Source organism: Corvus hawaiiensis, chromosome 9 (genome assembly GCF_020740725.1).
Source record: "Corvus hawaiiensis isolate bCorHaw1 chromosome 9, bCorHaw1.pri.cur, whole genome shotgun sequence".
NCBI lineage: Eukaryota > Metazoa > Chordata > Aves > Passeriformes > Corvidae > Corvus > Corvus hawaiiensis.
Genome location: NC_063221.1, coordinates 6,956,969 through 6,979,913, shown reverse-complemented (window position 1 = coordinate 6,979,913; position 22,945 = coordinate 6,956,969). Strand labels below are relative to the sequence as shown.

At 45.8% G+C, this 22,945-nt stretch overlaps 1 protein-coding gene across 1 annotated transcript; it reads right to left on the bottom strand.

Annotated features, from left to right (window-relative positions):
* Positions 1–99: 99 nt before the first annotated feature.
* On the bottom strand, positions 100–18,704 carry TMCO1 (transmembrane and coiled-coil domains 1). The gene is made up of 7 exons (XM_048312584.1): positions 18,556–18,704; positions 17,029–17,106; positions 13,837–13,896; positions 10,346–10,392; positions 9,652–9,719; positions 6,015–6,159; positions 100–421 (listed from the first exon to the last, which is right to left on the bottom strand). The coding sequence occupies exons 1-7, from the start codon at positions 18,623–18,625 to the stop codon at positions 323–325; spliced, it is 567 nt and encodes a 188-aa protein (XP_048168541.1). The 5' UTR covers positions 18,626–18,704; the 3' UTR covers positions 100–322.
* Positions 18,705–22,945: the final 4,241 nt, after the last annotated feature.

The window sequence follows — 22,945 nt, the reverse complement described above, 5'->3', positions numbered from 1 at the left end:
CGAGGCCCGCCCCACCCGGGGCGTGCCAGCTGCGAGGCAGCTGATCCCGCGGCCCGCAGGAGCCTCCACCATCCAATTAAGAGACATTGTTAACATAAATGAACATGCTTATGCTGTTTATTTCTCAGAAACAAAGGTCGCGTTATCTTCCGAGAGAAGGTTGGATGAACGAACAACTGCTGGTGGAATACTCCAAATGGATGATGATTTCAATACTGCAGAGCCTGGTTTTGGACAGGTGATGCCTGGTGCAGAATTCCGACTTGTTACCTCCCCAAGGCAGTCTTGTTGCACTGGTCAGGCTTTCTGTGAGGGCTGTGCTTCAGGAGAACTTCCCTGCCTGGGGTGGGGGGCCAAGAAAGCCTCCTGCCTGCTTGGTTGCAGCCCGGGAAGGAGCAAGGCCAAGCATCTTCTGGATGTTCTGCAAGAACAACAAAGAGCAGGATATCATCACACCATGGTGAAGGAAACAAAGAGGAATACCAACTCTGCTCACAGAATAGCTGGGGTTGGAAGGAACTTCTGCACACCATCCAGTCCAACCTCCCCAGCCAAGGCAGGGTCACCTGGAGCAGGTGACAGGAACGTGTCCAGGCAGGTTTTGAATGTCTCCAGAGAGGGAGACTCCACACTCTCCCTGAGCAGCTGTTCCAGTGCTCTGCCACCCTCATTGTAAAGAAGTTCTTCCTCATGTTGAGGTGGAACTTCTTGTTGTTTAGTTCATGGCCATTGCTCCTCATCCTGTTGCTGGGCACCACTGAAGAGTCTGGCACTATCCTCTTAAAACCAACCGTTGAGATATTTATATAATGAGATCCCCTCTCAGTCTTTTCTTTGGACTAAACAGGCCCAGCTTCTTTAGTCTCTTCTCATTAGAGATGTTCCAGACCCCAAATCATCTTTGTGGTCTCTGGATTCTCTCCAGTAGCACAAGTAAAACCTCCCCACTTGTTTCAACAGAGTCAGGTTGTCACTCACATAGTCCTATCCATCTGGCTACTGTATAATGAACCTCTCTCCCTATATGTTCAAAACAGCTCAGCATGGAGCCAGACAGCCACCCACAAGAGAGAGCTGGGCCATTCCTCCCCACCGCAACAAAAGCCTCTGAACAGCAAATGCATATTTTGGATGAAGATTCTTTCCCATTTCCAACTACACACCCCACAGTCAGCTGTCTTTACACACACGATTAACATACAGTATCATTGCAATTTAACTGCAGTGCAGGTTCCCAACACCTGCCCAAGGGCAGACCCCACAGCACTTGGTTTTCCCAAATTCCAAAAAGCGCTGTTGGTGGTGGCCATGGGAGCTGGAGGCTCTGCAGGCTGGCAAGGAAGGCTCTCTCCTAATGCAGCCAGAATTTGGGGCAGCAGCAGGGCAACCACAGTGAGTGCCAAGTGCAAGTCAGGAGCTTAGTCCCAGAATTAACATGAATGCCAGTGCTGCACACAGAACAATGGGGCGCTGGAGACATGCAGCATAACAGGACATATGGAGCAAACCCCAAAACCTGACTATTGGAATGACCTCCCAAGCAGGGTGTTTCAGTGGAAAACAACAAACAGGGGAAGATTTAATTGGCAGAGCCAGGCATAAGCCAAAAACTCACAGTAGAATATTTAAATTTGAATGGTTTTTTTGATTTTTGTGAATTTCCTTTAAATTTCACAACAGTGCAACTACAAAGAGCCATCAGTTCTTTCAGCTTCATCTTTCACTGTAAGGAACTCCAGCTCAAGATGCTGCTCCTGCAATGCTGGCAAACATGGACATCTGATGCAGGGGAAAGAAGAAAACAACTGTGTCCTCCTTGTGTCACCACCTGATTGCTGGCTATCGAGACAACAAAAGGAGGAAGGAGGATTCTCTTCAAACCTGAGGATTCTCTCCAAAAAAACTGTCAGGATAGGTCAGACTGCAAGGTCACAGAGCTCTTGCACTTCTTTATCATGGAAGGAGCATAAACTAAAACAAACAAACAAACAAAAAAAACCACAAAAAAACCCCCCAAAACAACAACAACAAAAAACCCTCCACAAAACCAGATCATTTTTCAATTCCACAGTAGCTAAAATAAAATAAAATCAAATCAGGATTGATTCCAGCTGGAGATTATGAAAAGGAAGGTTTCAGCCCACAAATAAGGAACACATGAAGAGGAATTGCATCAGGTTTAGTCCATGGCATACAAAAGCCAGCCACTGGTTGATGTTCAGCAACTGAATATGTATGAGAGCATTAACTCCATCCTGTGGTTCCTCTTAGTGGTTCTTTGACCAAGACACGGACAGGAAAGAGGAAACGAGCAGTCAAGGGACAGACCCAGCAACACCAGAGGGTGCTGCAGAGCCAGGACAGGACTGGTGTCCTGTCAGCTTCCTACCGGCTCATCCGCGGAGCAGATATCCTAGCAGGGATCCATGGAACCGAGAAAGTGTGCACTGCCTCCTCCCTGCTCCTTTATGCACGAAGAGAGAGGAGAACTGGGGTGCTAAAGTTTCTTCCAACTGCTTGAAGAGGAAGAGAGATGACTGTCTGTCTGTCTGAATTCCAGACTACCGACATTGTCCAGCATTACCCTTCCATGCAGTCTCCCTCCCTGCTCTGGAAGGCAGAAAGCATCACACACTACCTCCAAAGGAAGTTTTGCTGGACAGCAATCCTGAAGTCTACACAGCTGGAAACACCAGGGATGGGTCAAGGTCCAGCAGAAACTTTATCCCACCTGCTGTGGGCCATGTTGGACAAGGAAATCTGCGGAGTCTACTTCCAACACAAGCACGACCATCACCCTCAGGAGCAGGGAGGGAAGAGTAAGATTTAAGGATCGAAATCCCTCATTTGAATTCTCCTGATCTTTCCTCAAATGAGAGCAAGAAGGACAGGAGCTGCTCCTACTTTTGTCTTCAAATCCACAAGGGACCTCAGACAAGGCAGCAAGTGGCTCCCTGCTCTAAGACCAGGCTCTGTAGGAAAATGCAATCCTGGCAGTAGGGATAATTGCTGGCTCCCCCTCCCACTGGGAACACATTTCAGTGAGAAGCAGCCTAATCTACAGTTCAGATGCATGTGAAAAGGAAGTGAAGAGCAGCAAAAGCCCGAGGAACAGCAGCATATCCCTCTTCCCAAACAGCACAGGTGAAGGCTGGGAGCTCAGAACCAGGAGCAGGGACAGAGGATGTAACCCTGACACTGCACCTCCCACCCAGACCAGCAGCAGACTTTCCCAGCTGAAACCCAACAGCTCAAGGACCCTTGGAAGGCCTCTCCCAGCAACCCTCCTCTCTCCAAACAGGAAGGCAGGAGGAACTAGGGGACAGGATTTACGTGCCAGGGAGAGCTGGGAACAGTGCAAAGGAAGTTACTCACTGCGAGGTGACTATTTTCGGAGATGATGGCCAGGTCACAGGCAGCAAAGCTTCCCAGTGTTTGAAGAGTTTATCATCCCCACATGAAGAGAGTCCCTGATGCTGCTCCTGCCTGTCCCACTAATGTCAGTTTAATCACTGCCCAGGCAGTCTCCCACCCCCACAGACTCCCCTGCATTTCCCACCAGGTCGCTGGTTTTTCATACACACAGGAGTTCCTGCTCTACCTCTGAGCTCCACAGGAACATCTCTCTTCCTTGTCTTTGATGGTTTCCCAGGCAGCTCCAGGATTTAAGGAAAGACTGAGGGACTATGGTCTCCTTGCTTTGTTCACAACCTGTTCCCTGATTTTTGAAACACCTCCACTTCTCTTCTTCTGTCAGCAGCATGAAGCCAGACACCAACTCCCACACCAGTTGTCCTCCCTTGGGCCAGCACCTGTTTTGAAGCCAACCTGGCAAGATTTCCCCTTCTGCACACAGTGAAATACAAAGGATCACAAAGCCTTCACCTCCAAGGTCATTGAAAGCACTAAGGTGCAAGTCTTTGGCACCATTTTAAGCCCTTAATTACTTTCTTGCCCTCTCCCCCTGGCCTGTCACAGCTTCGAAGTCCTCTTCCCAATGCTGTTATCACCTAGGTTCTTTCAAATAGGAATAAAGCCAAGAGCAGGATGCCAGCAGCAATCACAGCTTCAGTTCTGACCTCTTGTGCAAACTAACATATCCCTGCCCTTCCCTCCAGGTAGTAAGGAGGAAGAAGCTGAGCTGCCTGACAGCAGGAGAAGTGCAGGAATTGTTAACCATGATCATGTAGATAAGGCAGCACTATGAAGACTGCAGTCTCACACCCTTCTCCAAAGCAATAAACTCACTCCCCTCTTCCACAGGGACATCAGCAGGAACTCTCAAGCACAAGGGCAATTTTTTCCCAGAATTTTAATGGAAAGCCCAACCCACTGCAAAGAGCTTGGCATTTCTGCCCCTCAGTTCATGCTGCCCAGCTATTTCACCATATAAAACATCAGGAAATGCCTGAACTAACCACAGGAATTATATTTTTGGACAAAAAATTGAGGGATTTTTCAGCAACAGAGTCCCCCAATCAACCCAATGGGTGCAGAAAAATCTTGCTACCACTGCTAATTAATTTGCTATCATGATCTGCAACACTTAAAAGAAAGGACTTTCCATGTAACAGATAACACAGAGCAGCACCAGCCAAGATTGCCTGAAGGAACAGCATCAGACCAAAGCATCCCAGGAATTCTGGAAGGTGATCCTAAGAGCTAAATATATCTCAGTGCTTTCAAAGCAGCAAACACTGCTCTAGTTACTGCGAAGTGAAAGTTTGTCTTGCAGCAAACAGAGCAAGGAAGCCCCTGCCTGTCCTTTGGTGAAGCTTGGCCTCCTTGGAGCAAGGAGTGCCCAGATGAACCTCCAGGTGATCCTTTCAGCATAAATAATTCTACAGTTCATTATCTGCTTTTGCATAGGACCAGATTGGGATTCATTTCAGCACAAGTACCCAATACAAAGGGCTATGGAAAATTCCACTCACCAGCATGCAGTTTGTGACTAAAGGAATTCTGTGCTATGGAGCTGCTCTGTCAAGCTCACCCCAGCTTCTGGCATTACTTTTACACCACTTTCCTTTGGTGATCTGCTTTTAATCTTTCTAAGTCCCCTAGTCTAAGATTCCTTGGCACCCCTGAGGAAAAGCAACAAGTGGGTCAAGGAGAAAAGCAGCAAGAAGTCAGGAAGTGAATCAAAGAAAAGGGAAATACAAATACAGAAGAGAAGGTAATTTGCAGCTAGTTGCACCAGCATTCATCCAGAGTCTATTAACTTATCCCCAGCCCCCAAGGGGGAACTGGAAAACAAAACAGACTTCTTGTTCCACTGTGAAGGCCCTCTTGTCCTCACCAGACATTCTTGCTACTTGAGCTGCCAGTGAACCTTCCTGAACGGATCCCTTATCCTCACTGATATCCTCACCCTCTTCCAAAAGACGGGACTATGGAGCTTTGCTGGAGAGCTCTGTGGAGCACACTCTCAGCTTACCATACCAGACCCCCTCTCTGTGTCACGTCCCTAATGCTGGGAGAGACTTGACACCAAAGGTACAGTTCTTAAGACTGAAAAAAAATCAGGCATCCAGCAAAAACAGGAAGGACAAACCCAAAAGAGGAGCTTTAACTCTTTCCTCACTTTTCTAGCAACTTTATGGACTGATGAAACTTTTATAGAGCTGCAAGCCACCTAGGAAGTTTCGCCTTAAGATGCTGCTGTTTGTAAAGATGCACATATTGCTGTAAAAGTTGTAATTACTAAGAAGTAGGATTTAGATCAGCTTCTGATGGAGACAATCTCTTAGTATGGCAATCCACAAAGTTATCACACAAGTCAGGAATCCATTTCTGCCAACTCTGTCCTAGAGCCCTGGTGCATGTCTCCAGAGCCAAGTCTTCCAAGCCTGTCCAGGACAGCGACTGTTTTAAAGATCCCACCCAGAATTGCTTTGAATATGAGGCACAGAAATGAAGACAAAGAAACCACAAACAGATCCAAGATTATACATGCAATACTCCTCTTCCTGGATGGGGGTGTGCTTTTCCTGCTCCAGGGAAAGTGTACTCACCTGTCTGATTGACATAGTGCAGAGAATGTAGAGGAAGATGAAGGAGCAGTCAGTGTAATCCTCACCCAGGAGGTTGCGGTGGGAGAGACCTTGGATGTACGAGAGGGGGATAAACGGAAGCTTTGCCACCACTCGGCCATCAAATCTGAAAAAGAGAGCACTGGATCACCACTGGAGACAGCAAAAGAGCTTTTGGATACAGAAAGAACAAGTGAGCATCTTCAACAGGCCACCAGAGCAGGTAAGACCACATGGAAGGCTAAAAAACCTTGCTGCCTTCTCCAGCCCCTCTCCATAGACTACACCAGGGAGGATAAAGACATCTCTCTCTCCAAGCCCTCCACACTCAACCATCCACAGGGTAGGATTCCCTCAGGAACAGTCTTCCCATAATCAAAGTGTTTCCTAGTGATTTAAGTGATCAACTGGATAAGCTGCTGGTTCATGAAATCTTGGTGTTTTGCAATTTTCTGGTGCATTTTATTTCAAAGTCAGATTTAGCAGATCACCTCCCAGACCACAGACAGCACTTCAATAAAAGATGAACGACTGTCACCCTGCTGTATTGCAGTTACTGCAACCAGACAGACCCTTTGCTCAAGCAAAACAGCAGTTTTTAAGCAGAGCGTGAATCAGACACCTTTTCCTTCCCTGGAGCAGCTGTGCTCCTCAGGATGCACAAGAGAGCCAGCAGCAGAACACTTAATATTCCCAGTTTCTCTGCATTAGCTCTGGAAACGAAGGCAGTGCAGAGGCAGGATGATACTGCATATTCCTAGCAGCATGTCCTGCTCCTGGAATCCCTCCAGGTCCACATTCCAGGGCATTGGGCAGAGTGTGAATTTTGGCCAGTTTGCAAAGATTTCTCCCCCAAGCCAGACAGTCGACCCAATCTTTTGATGTAGATGTGTGTGATGCCTCATCAGCATGTGCATATTTGGATGCTATTTTCTCTGCGTGTGCTAATTTTCAAACAGGTGTTTCTTGTTTCAAGAGATCCTAAATGAGCCTTCTTTCCTGTGGAGATGCATTCACACAGCCACGGCTCAAACACACGCCAGCTTTGTTTACATCTCACAGGCAGTTTGGCAAAAGAGCTTGAAACGGATGTTTATCTCCCTGGAACATCCCCCAGTGGCTTAAAATTCTGCGTTATTCCTGCTGTGAGAATGACAAGTACTTCAGCAGTAGCACCCTGAGGTACCTGCTTTTAATTCCAGCAGGTTTTCACAGTTATGAAGAGGTACTGGAATGTACAACTCTTAGTGTAAGGCAGAGAAGTGATTGCATTAAGAAGTTCCTGGCAATGCAGCCAGAGAAAATTGAGACACATAGAAGGCAAGTCCTCGCCTGGGAGAAATCCATAGTGGCTTGGAGGCCACTGCTGCTGCAGATCTCACTGTCATAATGAATCTTTTAAGCCACAAGTCACTCAGCTGTTTGTCTTGGGCACAGCACTCTGCTCCTTGGGTTTAAACCAGCCTTGCTGACACGTCCATATCCTTCCAGCACGGTCCAACCTGCTGCCCCGTTACTACCAACACTCCAGGAATGACAGCAGATCATCCCAGTGATTTCCATTTTGGCTAAGGTGGCACTTGGCAATAGTGAGATGCTCAGCCAGAGTAGCAGCATCTGCAAAATACCTATCCAAAGCGTGGCACATCATGCTGCTTCCACACAATTCCTACTCCTTTTTTCCCAGAAGCCATGAACTCATTCAAGTGAAGGAAAAGCAGCAAATGTGGCTACAGCCATTGCAGATGTCAGCCACCCTTTTCCTCGTTTTCCTACCACACCCACAGTGCCTCCATAGATACCCCAAACAGGAGTAGCTTCCCAGAGGGAGCCTAGGAACCTCCTGAATCCTTAAGTGAGCAACAAGCAGCTGCTCTTCACACTATGTCAAGAGACTGGACAGTACAGGAGAACCAGCACCAGCCATTCTGCCAGCTTCAGACAGGGCAGGTACCACCCACCAAAGCTGCCATTTGATGCAGATTCATTGCCTACTTTGGACTGAGACCAAGAACAAATTTTTAATTATCTAGCCCTGAAGGCCACACAGCCAAATCTTTAGATTTTAATTCCATAGCCTCAGCTATTGGCAAGAAAGCTCAATCAGAGAGCTCTCTGGATACTCCTGCTGCTCAGATTCCCTCTAAAGAAAAGAGGCAGTTAAATGAAAGATAAGCCCAAAGGTTCACATCCATTCTCTGTTCAATAGCATGGTCTCTGTGGGCAGGAATCCTCAAAAAAAGAACAAGACAAATAAACTTAATAGAAGTTTATTGGTTTCTTCTTTTTTTTAAAGTTAATATCTAAGGAAGGAGGAGCCATATAGAATTTAATCCAAATCAACTCCTTCCTAAAGTTCTTAACAAACTTACAGTTCTGTAACACTTGTTAGTCACAGAATACTCAGAACAACTGCCTCTTCCCCCTCTAGGAAAGTGGGCACAGTGGGGTAAAACATTTTTAGTTTGTTTTTCAGTTTGCTTTAGGGGCAGGTGCTGGTGCTTGTATTGTATCCAAAGAGCAAGGTAAGCACTTGGAGGCCTCAAGGGCAGCACTACAAATGCCCCCTCAGACACCTTGCTGCTCACAATGCACCTCCAGCGCTGCTCAGGACTGCAGTGAACTGAGACGTCAGTGACTCAAGACTGTACCAAAATTTTAAAGTCCTCCAGTGCTGGGTTGCTCTGCTCAGAATGCTCAGTGCTGAAGTCTAAGCTGAATAAATAAATGATCCACACAGTGGCACTTCTGTTACTATGTTACCCCATGTTTGCAATTTATCCACCCACAGATCTCCAGTGAAATAACAATTGACAGTATCCTGGGGACTGCCAGCACAGAGGCCAAAGGCTTTGGTGCCCAAGAATGTAAATTTCTGTTTGCAGGGCAAGTATATTGCCCAGATATCAAGCAGCCTCCTAAAGGTTATGCTAATAATATTCATATCATCTTCAGATTTAACTGCCAACAGTTCATATTTCAAGTGAATCAAGTTTTAAAAACCAAGCACAGCCTTTCAGATTTGCATATCTGAAACAAAGCTGTCTGTAACTGTGCAAACCAGTTTGGGGTTTTTTATCTGTTTGGTTTTTTAAACTACACCTATCCCAGGTCACTTTTAAAGCAAATGAAGCTTGGAGCCCATGCCTGGACCTGTTTATATCTGGACTGTGATTACCTCAAGTAAGGCAACAACAAACTCTGCAATTACAGCTTATTTCTAAGGGCAAGAGAGCTGACCCAATTTTGTCTGCAAGAGCATTCTTTGGTCATACCATTACAGCAAAGCCAAAGCAGCTGAAGACTGAAGATGTTTGCCTGAGATGTACCAAACTTGCCCTAATCAGGATGTTCCTATGCAGAAAGGATATTAAAGCTGTATCTAGACTGAATGCAATTTGTTCCATTTGGTTGTGTTCAGTACCCAGTGTTCCCTCTTGAGCAGAATGTGCATGGGATGACCAAACCACCACATCTTCATATGAAACATGGATCCATTTATTTATTTATGGTTCTTGGCTGGACAATGTCACTCTTAACACTTCAAGTGATGAAGGGAAGATGGAAAATATATTCACCATAAATATGTAAGAAAAAAATCCAGGAAGTCGATACTTACATGGAGTTAAACATTCCCATCAAGGCAGTGAAGCAGAAGCCAATTGCAAACATGGATTTCATCCTAACCTGCAAGCAGAAAGGTCAGAGATAATCAAAACAACAGGCCCACACTGAGGTATTATGACCTCACACCCTTAAAAACAGTCTTTGTACAGATCATGAAACCAAGAGGGAAAAAGGATGACCCAGGAGACAGAGGGGTTGTAAAAGTGACTGGAGAAGTCCCAAAGAGAAGTCAACAGCTGGGTACAAAGGCAGCCACAGTGTGGCCCACTGATGTAAAGTGCTGCTTCAGGAATCCAAAACCAAAACGTGCTCAAGAATTGTCCCGTTACCTTGCACAGGCTGGTTTTATTTTTTCCTTAAACCTATAAACCCATCAGGGGGATTCCCAGGGGATCCCCAGCAGGGAATCATTACAATGACCAGAGTTATAGGAAGCCACAAAAATTAATTCTGTGAAAAACATAATGGAGACTTATAAAGATGAAAATAGCTAAGGTTTGGCATGAGATGAGGCAGTAACTGCTGGAGAACTCTGTGGCTCATACTAAAATCTGTAGTTATTAGAGAAAATCCAGAAGGACCTTTCCAGAGGAAAAGCAGCTATGTCTGCCAAGTAAGCAAAGTCCTTCTGTTGGAAAACTGACTGAAATCTTCAGCAGCTGGGAACTGGCTTTAAATTTTCATACCATTGACAAGTCCCTGTTGTTATTCTTCAGTTTCTCTTCTTGTCTCTCTGGAAAGACAAAAACAACTGTTATAATCAGTTATGTCAACCTAGAAACCAAAGTGTTCTCATTTCCAGGAAAACTTAACCTCTTTGGCTCTCCAAACAAACAACACTTCCAAAATCAACTCCAGCTCTCTTTGCCAGACAGTAGAAAGTGAAAAACTGTACGTAGCCAACTGCTTCTCCACCACAGCAACATGCAGTAAGTCAGGCACAAAGAGAGGGGGCAGCTGGAATCACACATTCAGCACTTTTGAAAGAAATGCACCCAATGTCAGATTAGCTAAATCAACCAACTTACACAGGAGCATGAGCACTGCTGCCAGGAAATAGAGACAGTGCCCCTCTACCACAGTTCCCAAACGGAGCAGTAATCAATTTGCTGCACACCATCATAAATACATTGATTAAGTAAGGATTTCCTTTTGGAGGTCTCAAAAGCGAAAACCATGCACAGAGCTGGGAGCTGCATCTCAGCAACACCAACATCCTGCTGGTCTTAGCAATGAATTTTGCGCCCTTCTCACATCTAGGAGATTCTCCAAAGAGGAAAGAGATTTCCTACATGAAATTCAGTAATGAGTGTATTACTGTGCTTTGCAGAAAATACTTTCATTGGAAATTTAGTCTGTCCTTAAATCACCACAGACTTCAAAGATACTCAGATTTTCAAGCAGGCCTTTTCCGTGTCCCTCATTGGAGGGCTGCTCTGGCCTTCAGTATTACCCGCTATCTCTCACCTGTCCTGTCCCACACCCCCATCATTCCTTGTGCTCCTCTCAGACTGAGGATCCAGAGGGGCAGCCAGGGCTGGGAAGCAACAGCCAGCTGAAGTAAGGATGTGAATAATGAAGGAATATCCAAATAACAGCACGAGTGAAGAGGAGAGGATGCAGAAGGACTGCCAAGGGCTATCCAGCATGGGAGTTTCAAGAGATCCCCACTGAAGTTCCAGTACAAGAGGCCCACAGCTCAGAAGCTCCACAATGCTCTCCCAAGTCCCTGCTAAGCACAGGGACTCATAGTCAGTGTTACTAAAAGCAATAGCAACATCCCTACCCAATTTCTTAGAACTCTCTTTGCTATTTCCATTTGCTCCTAAATACAAACCGTCCAGACACCTGCTTCCTGATCCAGGTGGAAAGTTTTGTCTTGGGATATTTCAGCAACCACAGGCCAGCTCTTCAGGAATCACATTTGGCACAAATACTTGTTTTTTCCCCTCTGTTGCATAACTAGCCATCTATTTAGGTGGGCTAAAGGTTACATAGAGGAAAGAACACAGCCCTGATTGCCCAATATACCTGACCTATCTCTCACCTATTTCTACAGATTCAAAATGAACATATTCTGGGTGATCTACCAACTTTATATAAATGGCCTGTTCCCGCCCAGCACATACATAAACAACCTGTTAAGTACTTTGCTGGGTACTTTACAGCTGGGTAAAGGCACAGAGAAAGAGGACTGAGTTAATAAGCAGCTCCCTGGCATCCAAAATCATCTTATTCTGGTCATTGGAACACAAACCATGAGGATACAGGGATACAGATTTGCCAGGACTGGGGTTTTTGTTTTGTTTTGCTGTCCATCCAGCACTCATGTGGGCTCCTGGGATTGTCACTATTTTTTCTTCCAAAGGCACATGGACAGAGAGAGCAGTAGCAAGGTGTAAGCTAACAAAATAGCTCCTTAAACTGAAATAAGAGAAGGCTACACCAATGGCTAAAGGTGTCCTGTTCCAGCAGTGTCAAAGATGATTTAGACACAGTGTGACAACTGGTTCATTTTACTGTTAAAAATAAAGTTTTGCAAGTAGGAAACACCAAAGTAAGCTTTCCCAAGTAACCTTCCCCCACCTCCTTGTGCACATGCATGATTCAACCCTTATGAAACCAAGTAATATCATCCACACACCTTCTGTCTTACTCTATGCACCGAACAGATAGCAACTGAGGTAGGTCTGTATCACAGCTGTTACTTATCCATAAAGCCTCAGTTCAATATTTACTTTTTGTTAACTAAAATGGTAGAACTTGGAAGAACTCCAGCACAAGTAGATTTGCTGTGACAACAATGGCCCATCTTGCAGAATGATTTGACATCCAGTAAGTTACTGAGATCAGAGATTTCAAAACCATTTAACAGCTGTGAGTCATTTTCTTGAAGTCCAGTGTGACATTTAGGGTCTGATTTTTCAGAAACACCAAGAATTCATCTTTGCCTGAGCACAAATGAATACTCAAGTTACACAGCACTAGTAAAGGAAAAAAAAAAAAAAAAATCAGTGTCAGAATCTTAGGCTTGGCCAGCAAGCATCACAGCAAACAAAATCAGTGGTCACTTCCTAAGTTCTGATCTCTGTCCCTTTGTGCTTTTTCATCTGCAAAACAAGATTATTTCAGTGTATAAAAATTGGTGGAGCATCTGAAGTCCTCAGATTCTACTGTTTATTGGTTTAATCCAAGCACAAGTAAAATACTGTCTGCTAGGAACACAGCTTGGATGGTGCCCTGCAAAAAAGTCATTGTCACACTTCTTTTATTTAATGTTATCTGTAGTTGTTACATATGATCACTTTCAAAGTTGCCTTATCCATCAAGCAGTGTTCATCCCACGCAGGGATTAGTCAAGATTAAGAACTGAAATGCACAAGAGGAAACATTTTGGCTCATGTCCCTTCAGGAATCTAATGACAGCAGGTTTTCTACCTAGGAAGAACTGTTTGAAGATGTGTTTATAATTCCCAAGCTTTGTACAGATCAAATGACTAATCCAGCTACCTGGTGTTACAGAGGAATGAGGAAACCAACTCCCAGGAGCTCTCAGAACTGTTCCTGACATGATCTCTGTAATAATTTAACTGAGCTTTGCTGCATGTTGTGAGTCCTGCAGATAGCAGAACTTCCTAAAACACATGTTCCTTTAGACATCTCTTTACATTGTTCTTGCTTAGTTCAGTACTTAAAGAGTTACCCTAACCCAGAAAGAATTCAGCTTGCAGACAATGAAAAAGAATAGAAAAATAAATCACTGCCTAAAATTGAGAAAAACTAATTAATCAAACTTGAAATTAATCTAAGCACAGTTACAGTTAACATGAACACCTTCAACTCTGAAGTGTTCAAATGAAGGGGAAAAAAAAGATCCAAAATAAGAGTTCCTATAGTTACTGCAAGCTGCCAGTGCACTGCAGCAAAGAGCTTTGACATCTAGAATTAGTAACAGCCATGGATATCAAGGCTAAAATGGGAGAAAAAAATCAGGGAGCTCAGCAAGAGGTGCTGCTCCTCTCAGTGATCTGCCCATTTGATCAAAACCACCAGGAAGCTGGGTATCTCTGGCCTTGGCAGAGTAAGGCAAATGAATAAATAGCCTTGAAAGGAAGGAAAAGATAATCACTTCCATCAGTTTCTCAACTTCCCACCATTTTTGAGGCATCATTCTTACCTATCTTCTTTTTCTGCTGTCGGCCTGCTGATTCAGTTATCGTTTCCTTCTTCTTTTCCACTGCAAAATGAAAAGATATTCCATCATTTCTGCACAGTGATACCACCACTCCTTTTCCACACACCAAACATTAAGTAATTAATTCCTTTGCAGAACAGGGGCACAAAAAACAGCTAAGTATGACTAAGAACATATTCAGAATCAATAAATTATCAACTACCCAGGCTGATTACACCAATCACTTAAAAACTGTAATAAAAAAAAAAATTCAAAACCCTGGATAAGATACAAACATATTTAAAGGGTTAATTTTGAACTCTGTCAAGAGCCCATTACATTGTGGACTGAGCAGTCTGGGGACAATTTTGGCTCAACTGACCCTTGCTGATTTGTCATTAGTATTAACAGTACTTTTGATTCAGCAAGTGGAATGAAAAGAGCTTTGTGGCAAGCTCTGTTCCCAATTATCTGCAGTGGGAAGCAGAATACAGGAAAGCCTGTGTTCTCATACATCCCTTCTTCACAGGCAGGCACTCTCAAGGGAAATGCTGTCCAAGCAGTCAGCCACAGCCTCTCCACTCTTCAATTAATTAGTACTGAAGTATTTCCAATATTTTAAAGTAGGAGCCTAAGTTCAAAGGTACTAAAACCCCAAATCAGACATGCACCAAGCACCTGCAACCAACCACCACTGCAGCAAACCAGGCTAACAGAGCCAGCACAGGGAACTGGGAACACAGTAAATGTGCTGCTCAGCTGCAAATGAGGTTCTGAGACAGCAAAAAGGGCTTTTTCAGGAAGCAAGAGACATTTTTCATCAAGACCTATAACAAGAGTACTCCAAGAAGCAAGGATAATGAAGCATGACCCTGGTCTAACAACAGATAGCAGCCTTTTTTTACTTTAAACTCTTTACATTTATGCAAACTGCATGTACCATATCTACTCTACCAGCAAAGAGCCTTGGCTCATCGTTAGCTCACAGACACCTGAGTGCTAGGGCTCCCCTCCCTCATGAAGTAATAGCTCAACACAAACCCTCCAGCCCTGATTTCACAGAGGAAATGAAGACAGCCAACCTTCCAAGCCACACCAGGATCTGTAGTGCTGCCTTACAAAATGCCCGTGTGTCAGTCACAACTGCTCAGAAAATCACACCAGCCCAGACAAGTCACCTAAACATCACCCCCCCATGGCAATGGAGTGAGACACAATTGCTTTTCCCAAAGAACATGAATATCTCTTGTGGGCAGGCTAGCACAGTGAGGAAAACAGGGAGCTTGTGTCCCTTGGGAATACTGGAGAGAGGTGTCAGATGACACAATGCACCCAGTGCTCACAGAACACTGTCTCTAAAACCTTCCTTATGCCAAATCCAGATGGGGAAACCTGATCAGTCCATCCTCCCTGGTCCACATAACCCCATGGCCCCAGCTCTAAACAATGCTATTAAGCCTTATGCCAACCACGAGGAACTCCCAACCCCAATTTCCTTAGGACTGTTGGGCAGTCTCTAAAGCCTGTCCGTGGGAACCTTAATGTCAACACATCAGAAATTCCAGGGACAGCCTTCAGCCTTGCAAGTTTACCCCCACATTTACCCAGAACAATCCCTACATCGGCCTCAGACAATGCTGAGCCTCTGCCTAGGAAGGAGAGGACAGGAAGAGATGAAACTAAGGAGTAACAATGTCTGCTCAAGCACACTGCTCAAGCACACTGCTCAGCCCCTTTGTTTTTGCCAAACGACTCTCACGGGAGAGCCTGAAGATCTTAAATGTGTTTTTTCCTGTTTCAGATGTGTTAGATAACAGTTGAAAGGTGGGGTTCAAGTGGTCCACTTAGCAAGTTGTAAGCCCTCAGGTCAGCCAGCTGTCCTCAGCACAAGAGGGGAATGGAAAAAAGCAAAGCTGAATTTTTACTGACTCTTTATTCAGCTTTACCTTTTTTTTTGTTGGGGGTGAGGAATCACACAAGGAGATCAGAAACTAATTGAGATGCATGAACCTCACATCATTCCCTTCACAAATGATAGCCTAGATACCCGGAGAGCTATAAAAGCAAACAGCATTAAACTCTTACAGCAATCATTAGGCCTAGAGATTAAGCCCTGCTAACTGCTCTCAGAATTTAACAGCACAAACAAGAGAGGACACTAAGTTTGCAGCTGGGTTTCAACTCCTTCTCTAACTTGCTCTTCTGGGGCTAATTCTATCCTACACCTAGGACAAGTGGGATTCAACTGAGGCAGGCAGAGATGCAATCCCCATCTGCTACTGCTGTGGTGAAAAAAGCCCCTAATGTCGGAGCTGTAACACAAACATGACTATACTTCAGCTCCTCAGTTTATATTGCCCAGAGGAAGGCTGGAATAAGATGGGCTAGTAAGAGCAAAATGTGATAATATTGTTCTCTCATGCATTAAAAAGCACTGACACCACAATGAAACACTTCTAAGGTAAAACAGGTCTATTTTGGCCCCAGTTGTCGTGTGCTGTCTCTTACTGCTGTAACTTGGGTAGGGTGTACACAGTTGAGTTTAAAAAGCCAGAATTTCTCCTCTGCAACTTGGCTTCTGATACAGACAGGTCCATTTAAACACTCCATGCTCCCCCCTGTTTACCATTTCTCTTAATATTTGATGCAGATCTTCTGACTGCTCATCCTCAGCTCCTTTTTCCCTTCTTCCCTCATCCTTTGTTTACCCCCTCCCAGACCTCTCGGACCTCCTCTCTATGGAATGAACCTGGGACTTATTTCCTAATCAGTTCTATTTGCTTCCAGTTTACATTAGGATAATTTGTTTTTACATCAGCTGATTGCTCAGACCTTTCTATGATGGCTTTGTCTTTACTCATTCCCCACCATTAATCACCATTTTTAATCTTTACATAAAATGCTTTCCTCTCATGATATTCATTATTCAACCCCAGTTCCCTCTTCCTACAGGCCTCAAATTCTCCTCTTCACCCCTGAAAGATGGAAATTGCACCTTTGACGATATTTCAGGCATTTATTTCAGACACTGGCTACTCATGTTCAGAAAAAAAGATGCCAGTACCAATCTCTTACTCCCTCCTGTCCTCCATTGACAGGAGGGGTCATTTAGACAAGGCAAAAGGTCTTTGGCTGAGCTTCCTCCAGTAAAAGACCAGAATTAAGGACATAAACAAGCCTCTGATGAGTACTTACATTTCTTGCTCTGCTTTTCCACTTCAGCCTTTAATCTCTTGTATTTGTCTGTCCGATAAACCAGCACCCAAGTTATACCTGAAATAAACACTCAGCCAGTAACGAGGTAAGAAAAAACCTCCTGCAATAATACTGATATTAGTGAGCAAATCCATATGCATAAATTAAACTTTATGTCTATAAAACTCCGTTATAACACAACCAAGGGAACACAGAGCACCAGCAAGCTGTACCATCCCCTTTCCTTCAAATCCCCTTCCCAAGTTCCATGTAAAATGGAACTGTAAAATAAACTATGAAATGAGCTACACATTTAAACTAAAAAAACTTTTTGGTTTTTACTTTTATTGATAAACTATGTACAAAATAAACTCTACAATAAACATCTTCAGTTTCAGTTCGTGCCCAGTTCATTACCAGCTTCAGTTTCTTCATGCCCAACAAGCTGTTGCTCACTTTAAAATTACAGGTTGATTAAGGCAATAAACATCTGTGTGCTCTACATTTCCACACCTAACTAAGGCCTGAGGAATAATTTCTTCTCCTACTAGGACCTCTCTGTAAGTAGCATCACATTTTGGAAACACAAATTAGGTTTTAGGCTAGAAGAGACCTCGAGAGATTCTCCAGTCTAAATCCTTGCACTTAAACATAACAAAACCCAGTTGTGCCACAAGTGCAGAATCACTGGTTTGTGAGCACTTCACTGTCAGCCCCTACACAAAGCTTCTGGCCCCTTGTTTGGTTTTTTGGCTTTGGTTTGACAGCAGGGCCATGCTGCTGAGTCCCTGGACTCACCAGCTGCAGAGAAAGGAACCCTGTAAACACTTCTGAAGTCAGCACAGCCTCATGCTATGAAAGGCAGAGGATGTGCAAACCTTGTAACCCCAAAAGCCATGCACCAGGGCTCCTAGAAGGCCAGATTCCACCGGGGATTCTCCCTGCCCTGGGATGCTCAGAGATGGTGCTTTGCAGCTGTGGGATGAAGATTTGAGGACAGAATGGATAAAAGGGATTTGGGGATACACACAATGCCAGAAAGGGGACCTCTGACCTGTGACTACCGCAAAAGGCACCTATCCAACACTTCCTTAAAAAACTGCCCCTATTTCAACCATTCAAATATAAACAACCTTTTCAAGCAGCTTAAGCCACCATCATTGCAAGGTCAGGAGACTTCTTCACATCCTTCCCACAACATCTACTGGGGAAAACCACTATGTCCTCTTTCATCCTCCAACAGCCTCCCCCCCTTCTGGAGGGAACAACCCCCATTCCCACCGCTTTGCGCCAGAGGTCAGAGCTGTTCGGGGGTGATTCACTGCTGTCCTCTCGGGTGCCCGTGAGGAGGTTCAGGTGACCCCGAGCCACCGAGCCCCGTTTCACAGCCCCTTTACCCTGCTCTTCGCCCCCTCCCCAGGGCCCCCAATGCCGCCCCTTCACCCGCTCCCTGCCAGCGCTCGAAGGAGCTGCCGGCCGCCCTCCGGACACAGCCGCGCCCTCCCCGGCGCACCCTCCCCGGCTCACCCTCGGCTAGCAGCGCGGTGCAGACGGAGATGAACACGATGAGGAGGGTGTCGGCGAACATAGTGCTCATAGTGGTGCCACCACCGCCCCCGACCCGGCAACACCGCCGCGCACCCGGAAGTGCACCCGCCACCCGGAAGCCGTTTTTCCCCGCTGCCTAGCAACGCCCGGAAGCGACTACCTGCGCTCCCGGCTGGCGTTACCGGCTGCGAATGAAGCCGAGGGACCGGCGAGGGGCGGGGAAGGTGCGGCGGACGCTGCTTTGATTGGGCGAGACGGCTGTCAATCGTGGCGGCGAGGCTCTCCCCCTCAGCGAGGTTGAGGGGCGGTCGTTGTCATGGCGGTGCGGTGGTGCTGGACCCAACTCCTGCCGCAGCCTGCCCGAGTCGCGCACACTGGGACCTGGTGAGGCCGCGCCCCGTTAAAGGCTCGAGGAGGGGCTCACAGAATCAATGAGGTTGGAAAAGACCTCCACAATCATCCTTGAATCCAACCTGTGACCCAACACTACCAAGTGGCGTGTCTGGTCTTTCCTTAAACAGCTCCAGGGACGGTGACTCAAACACCGCCCTGGGTAGCCCATTCCAATGTCTAATCACCCGTTCTGTGAAGAAATTCATCCTAATGTCCGACGTAAACCTCCGCTGGTGTACTTTTGACACTGGATGTCTGGGTGTCTGCCCTCCCTGCACCTTGCCGGGATATGGTGCCTGAACCCACTTGCCAGGGAAGATGCACAATGCATTTGCTTGCAAAAAGGTTAGCTTGGAGAAGCCTTCCTGGTTTCTACAACTCTGCCCTGGCTTAATTTGCCAGTGGCATGAATGGAAGTGTTCAAGACCAACTTGGACAGGTTTCAGAGCAACTGGTCTAGTGGAAGGTGACCCTGTCCATGGCAGGGGGGTGGAAGAGATGATCTTTAGTGTCCCTTTTAACCCAAACCATTCTAAGATTCTGTGGTTCTATGAATACCCTGTTAGTGCATCTCACCAGGAGGCATTTTCTGGGGTCAGGTATTTAGGAATATCATTGCCTACCCTTTAGCAGGGGCTGTTGCTGTCCCACACATTCCTTGTACAGCCAGCAGTGGAGTACAGCATTCTGTGATTCACAGGGAAATCAATCTCCCATTGCTCATGTGTGTAAAATATTCACGGATGGGACAAGTCTATGAAGTGCATTAATGAGGACTGTGCAATAATGGCAAGGATTTGGCAGACAGACTAATTGACTTCTATTGAGGCTCCAGCAGTTACACCTGGAGCAGCAGAACTAGACCAAATCCACGGGTTGCAAAGGGGTGAGGAGACCTAGAAAGCAGAATTACAGAAAAGAAAGCAGGGCAGGCAGGGAAGGGCAGGTTTGTGCGTGCCCTTACGTAACGGAGGAGTTTGCTGTCAGTGACAGTGATACACTGTGGGATTACATGGGCAGAGCTGAGTGAAAAACAGGGAAAGGAAAAAACCTATTGCCCTTAAATTAAACACTCCATTCAGAAAGAGTGTGAGGAACTGTAGTTCAGAGAAGATAGCACAAGCAGCAAGTGAGGGCGTGAGGTCAGACAGCAAACAACCTCTCTGAGCCTGGGCCCAGGCACACGAGGAAACCAGAGAGCCACATGTTCAGACGTCACTGAGAGGTGCAGCTACACACCACAGGAAAGTCCCAGTACTGTGCCCAGACACGGGGAACTTCCTGCAACATCAGGGCAGAACTGAGAACTGGATGTCAGCAACACAGGACTCAGAGCCATCTGGGAGACAGGGATGAAACGAGGATGGATATTTCAGTTTGGGGTGAGCAGCAGGAAGATATTGACAGCTGGTGATGCATCAGGACTTGTGATATACCGAAAAAAATCTTCTCTGTGAAGGTGGTGAGGCACTGGCAAAAGTTGCCCAGAGAACTTGTGGATGCCCCATCCCTGGAAGTGTCAAGGCCAGGTTGGACAGGGCTTGGAGCAACCTGGTCTAGTGAGAGGCGTCCCTGCCCATGGCAGGGGGATTGGAATGTGATGATCTTTAAGACCCCTTCCAACTCAGTCCATTCTGTGTATCTATATTATTTTGTGCTACCTCATGCAGTTCCCTGTGCTGCATGCCATCCTCCACCCTTTCTCCCTCTCTTTAGAGCTCCCTGACTTTCCTGGTTGTGAAATGTATCAACGCGTATCAAAGCAGTATTTTGAAATAGTTTCTCTTATACTGCTGTGGGAAATGACTCACATGGTATCAGTTATTGATACGGAATGGGGTTTTTTTTGGCAGATCCAAGCCAGAAGAAGATGGTCAGTGACAAGAACAATTTTCCTCTCTGGTGTCCGTGCTTTGAACTGGAGGTAGAGGTGACAACAGGCTCTTTGTAATTTCATCCTTCAGTTTGAATCACACCAGGATCCTTATCAGCAGATCCTTTTCTCAGACAGCACACAGCATATTACCCTCAATGGCATTTCCTTTTCAAAACAGCGTTCTGTGCTTTGATCAACGTGTAAAGGACAGATGAGAGTTGGGTGCAGTCTGATTTGATCTACCAGCCTGGGATATGAGAAAAAGGAAGGCATTTGCACTATACATCGCTCTGGTTACATGAGTTAGGGGCTGGTGTAGTCTACAAGCATTCTAGATATAGAAGTGGTAATGTTTATGGACGCAACCTTGAAACCAGATTAGAGAGACACATAATCCCAGGAGATTTCATATACTGAAGTCTCCAAACTTAAACTGAACAAAAGATTCAGTTGCTTTGCACAGTGTGTAAGTGACCAGCAGCCAGTAAAAGGGTGCGTAAAATTCTCAGTTTTGAGGAAAGGTGCCATCTAAAACTAACTGGGACTTGGATTTGGTTCACTTCTAGTTCACAGCCCTGGCCTGGTTTTGAAAGAACTATTAAACTGACCTTTGCAAGTTCTCCTTGTGTTCTGTATAAATAAGCCTTGGATATCCCTAGTTCGTACCCCTCCAGGGCCCATCAAGAGGCATTTACTCATCCTTTCTCCTGCAGGTGTGTTTGCTCCTGCCACATGTCCAGCAATAAGGGGACCTGGAGGTGAAATGCCATGACGGGCATCCTACAGAGAAGCTCAGGATGGGCAGCACAGCCTGAAACAGGTGTAGCACAGCAGAGGGTTTGGACTGTCCCCAAGCAGGGCAGCAGTGAGGGCAGGCAGGAGGAGAACCAAATAACCTGAAGTTCTCACTGTCCTCAGGGGCTTTTGCCATCCAGATACAGCTGTGTCAGTGTTGGAGTAAGAAAGAAGAGCTGTGAATAGCTCCTGGGTCCCAGTGGGGTGCACAGGAGCTGTGCTCATGGTCAGTGCTTGGAAACTGGCTTGGGGCCATGGGAATCCATGGGAATTCATCCCTACAGGAAGTTCTCAACCACATATAGAACTTCCTTCCCTGGAAGTGGCTGCATGCAGTGCCATGCTCCCATGGCACTGCTGGAGAGGAATTGGGAGCAGTGGGCAGAGGGGCCATGGCTTCCCAGGACACCCTCTCAAATCCTGTGTGATGAGGGCTGGGACATGGGACCTGTCTGGCAAACATCTCCACACCTGTTTCGCTGTGTTGAAGTGGAAAGTTAAAAACCTAAGTGAAAGTTCTGGTCCTCTGAACAGGGCTGGGAGGAACTTTGGGGCATTGCTTGGGTTGTCTCCTGCCCCAAAACAGGATCAGCACTACTAAACACTTTCCATACAGGAGCATGCCTACTGCTTCTTTTTTTTCTTTTTTTAAATCCTCAGATTTAAAAGTGGAGAGTCCTTACTCTCCTTAACCTTTTCTATGATTTAACCCTTTTTACCCCTAGAAAATGTCCCTGAATTGCCCTTGTTACAGTGTTGAGCTGGCAACATTTTGTTTTAATCCCTATCTGTAAAAGAAATTTATTCCCTTCCTGTTTGAGGCAGCCTCTTATGTATTTGGAAATGGTTATTGTGTCCCCACAGCCTTACAGCCCAGCAGAGACCTTCTCCAGACTAATCACAGAAGGTTGCTGCAGTCCTTCTACAAAGCCAGACCAGGCTGTTCCAGAGTCCCCACTGGAGTCTCTCCACCAGGCCTCACCTTTCTCAAAACACAATACCTGTGGATGTATCCATCCACCCAATGGGATGTTTGCCTTTTTCACAGCAGCACTGTGAATTGACTCTTTAATCCACTCTACTCCAGATCTTTATCTGTAAAAGGCCTGGCTAGCCAGCAGGCTCCTATCTCACATTGCCACAGATCATTATCACGTTTGTCTGCATGGACTTGCACCCTACATGCCAATCCTTTTTTCATTTTATTGAGGTCATTTTGACTTTGAATCCTGGCCTCCAGAGCACTCACAGATCTTCCCAGACAGGTCCCACTTGCTAAAGATATAAGCATAATTTGTATTCCTG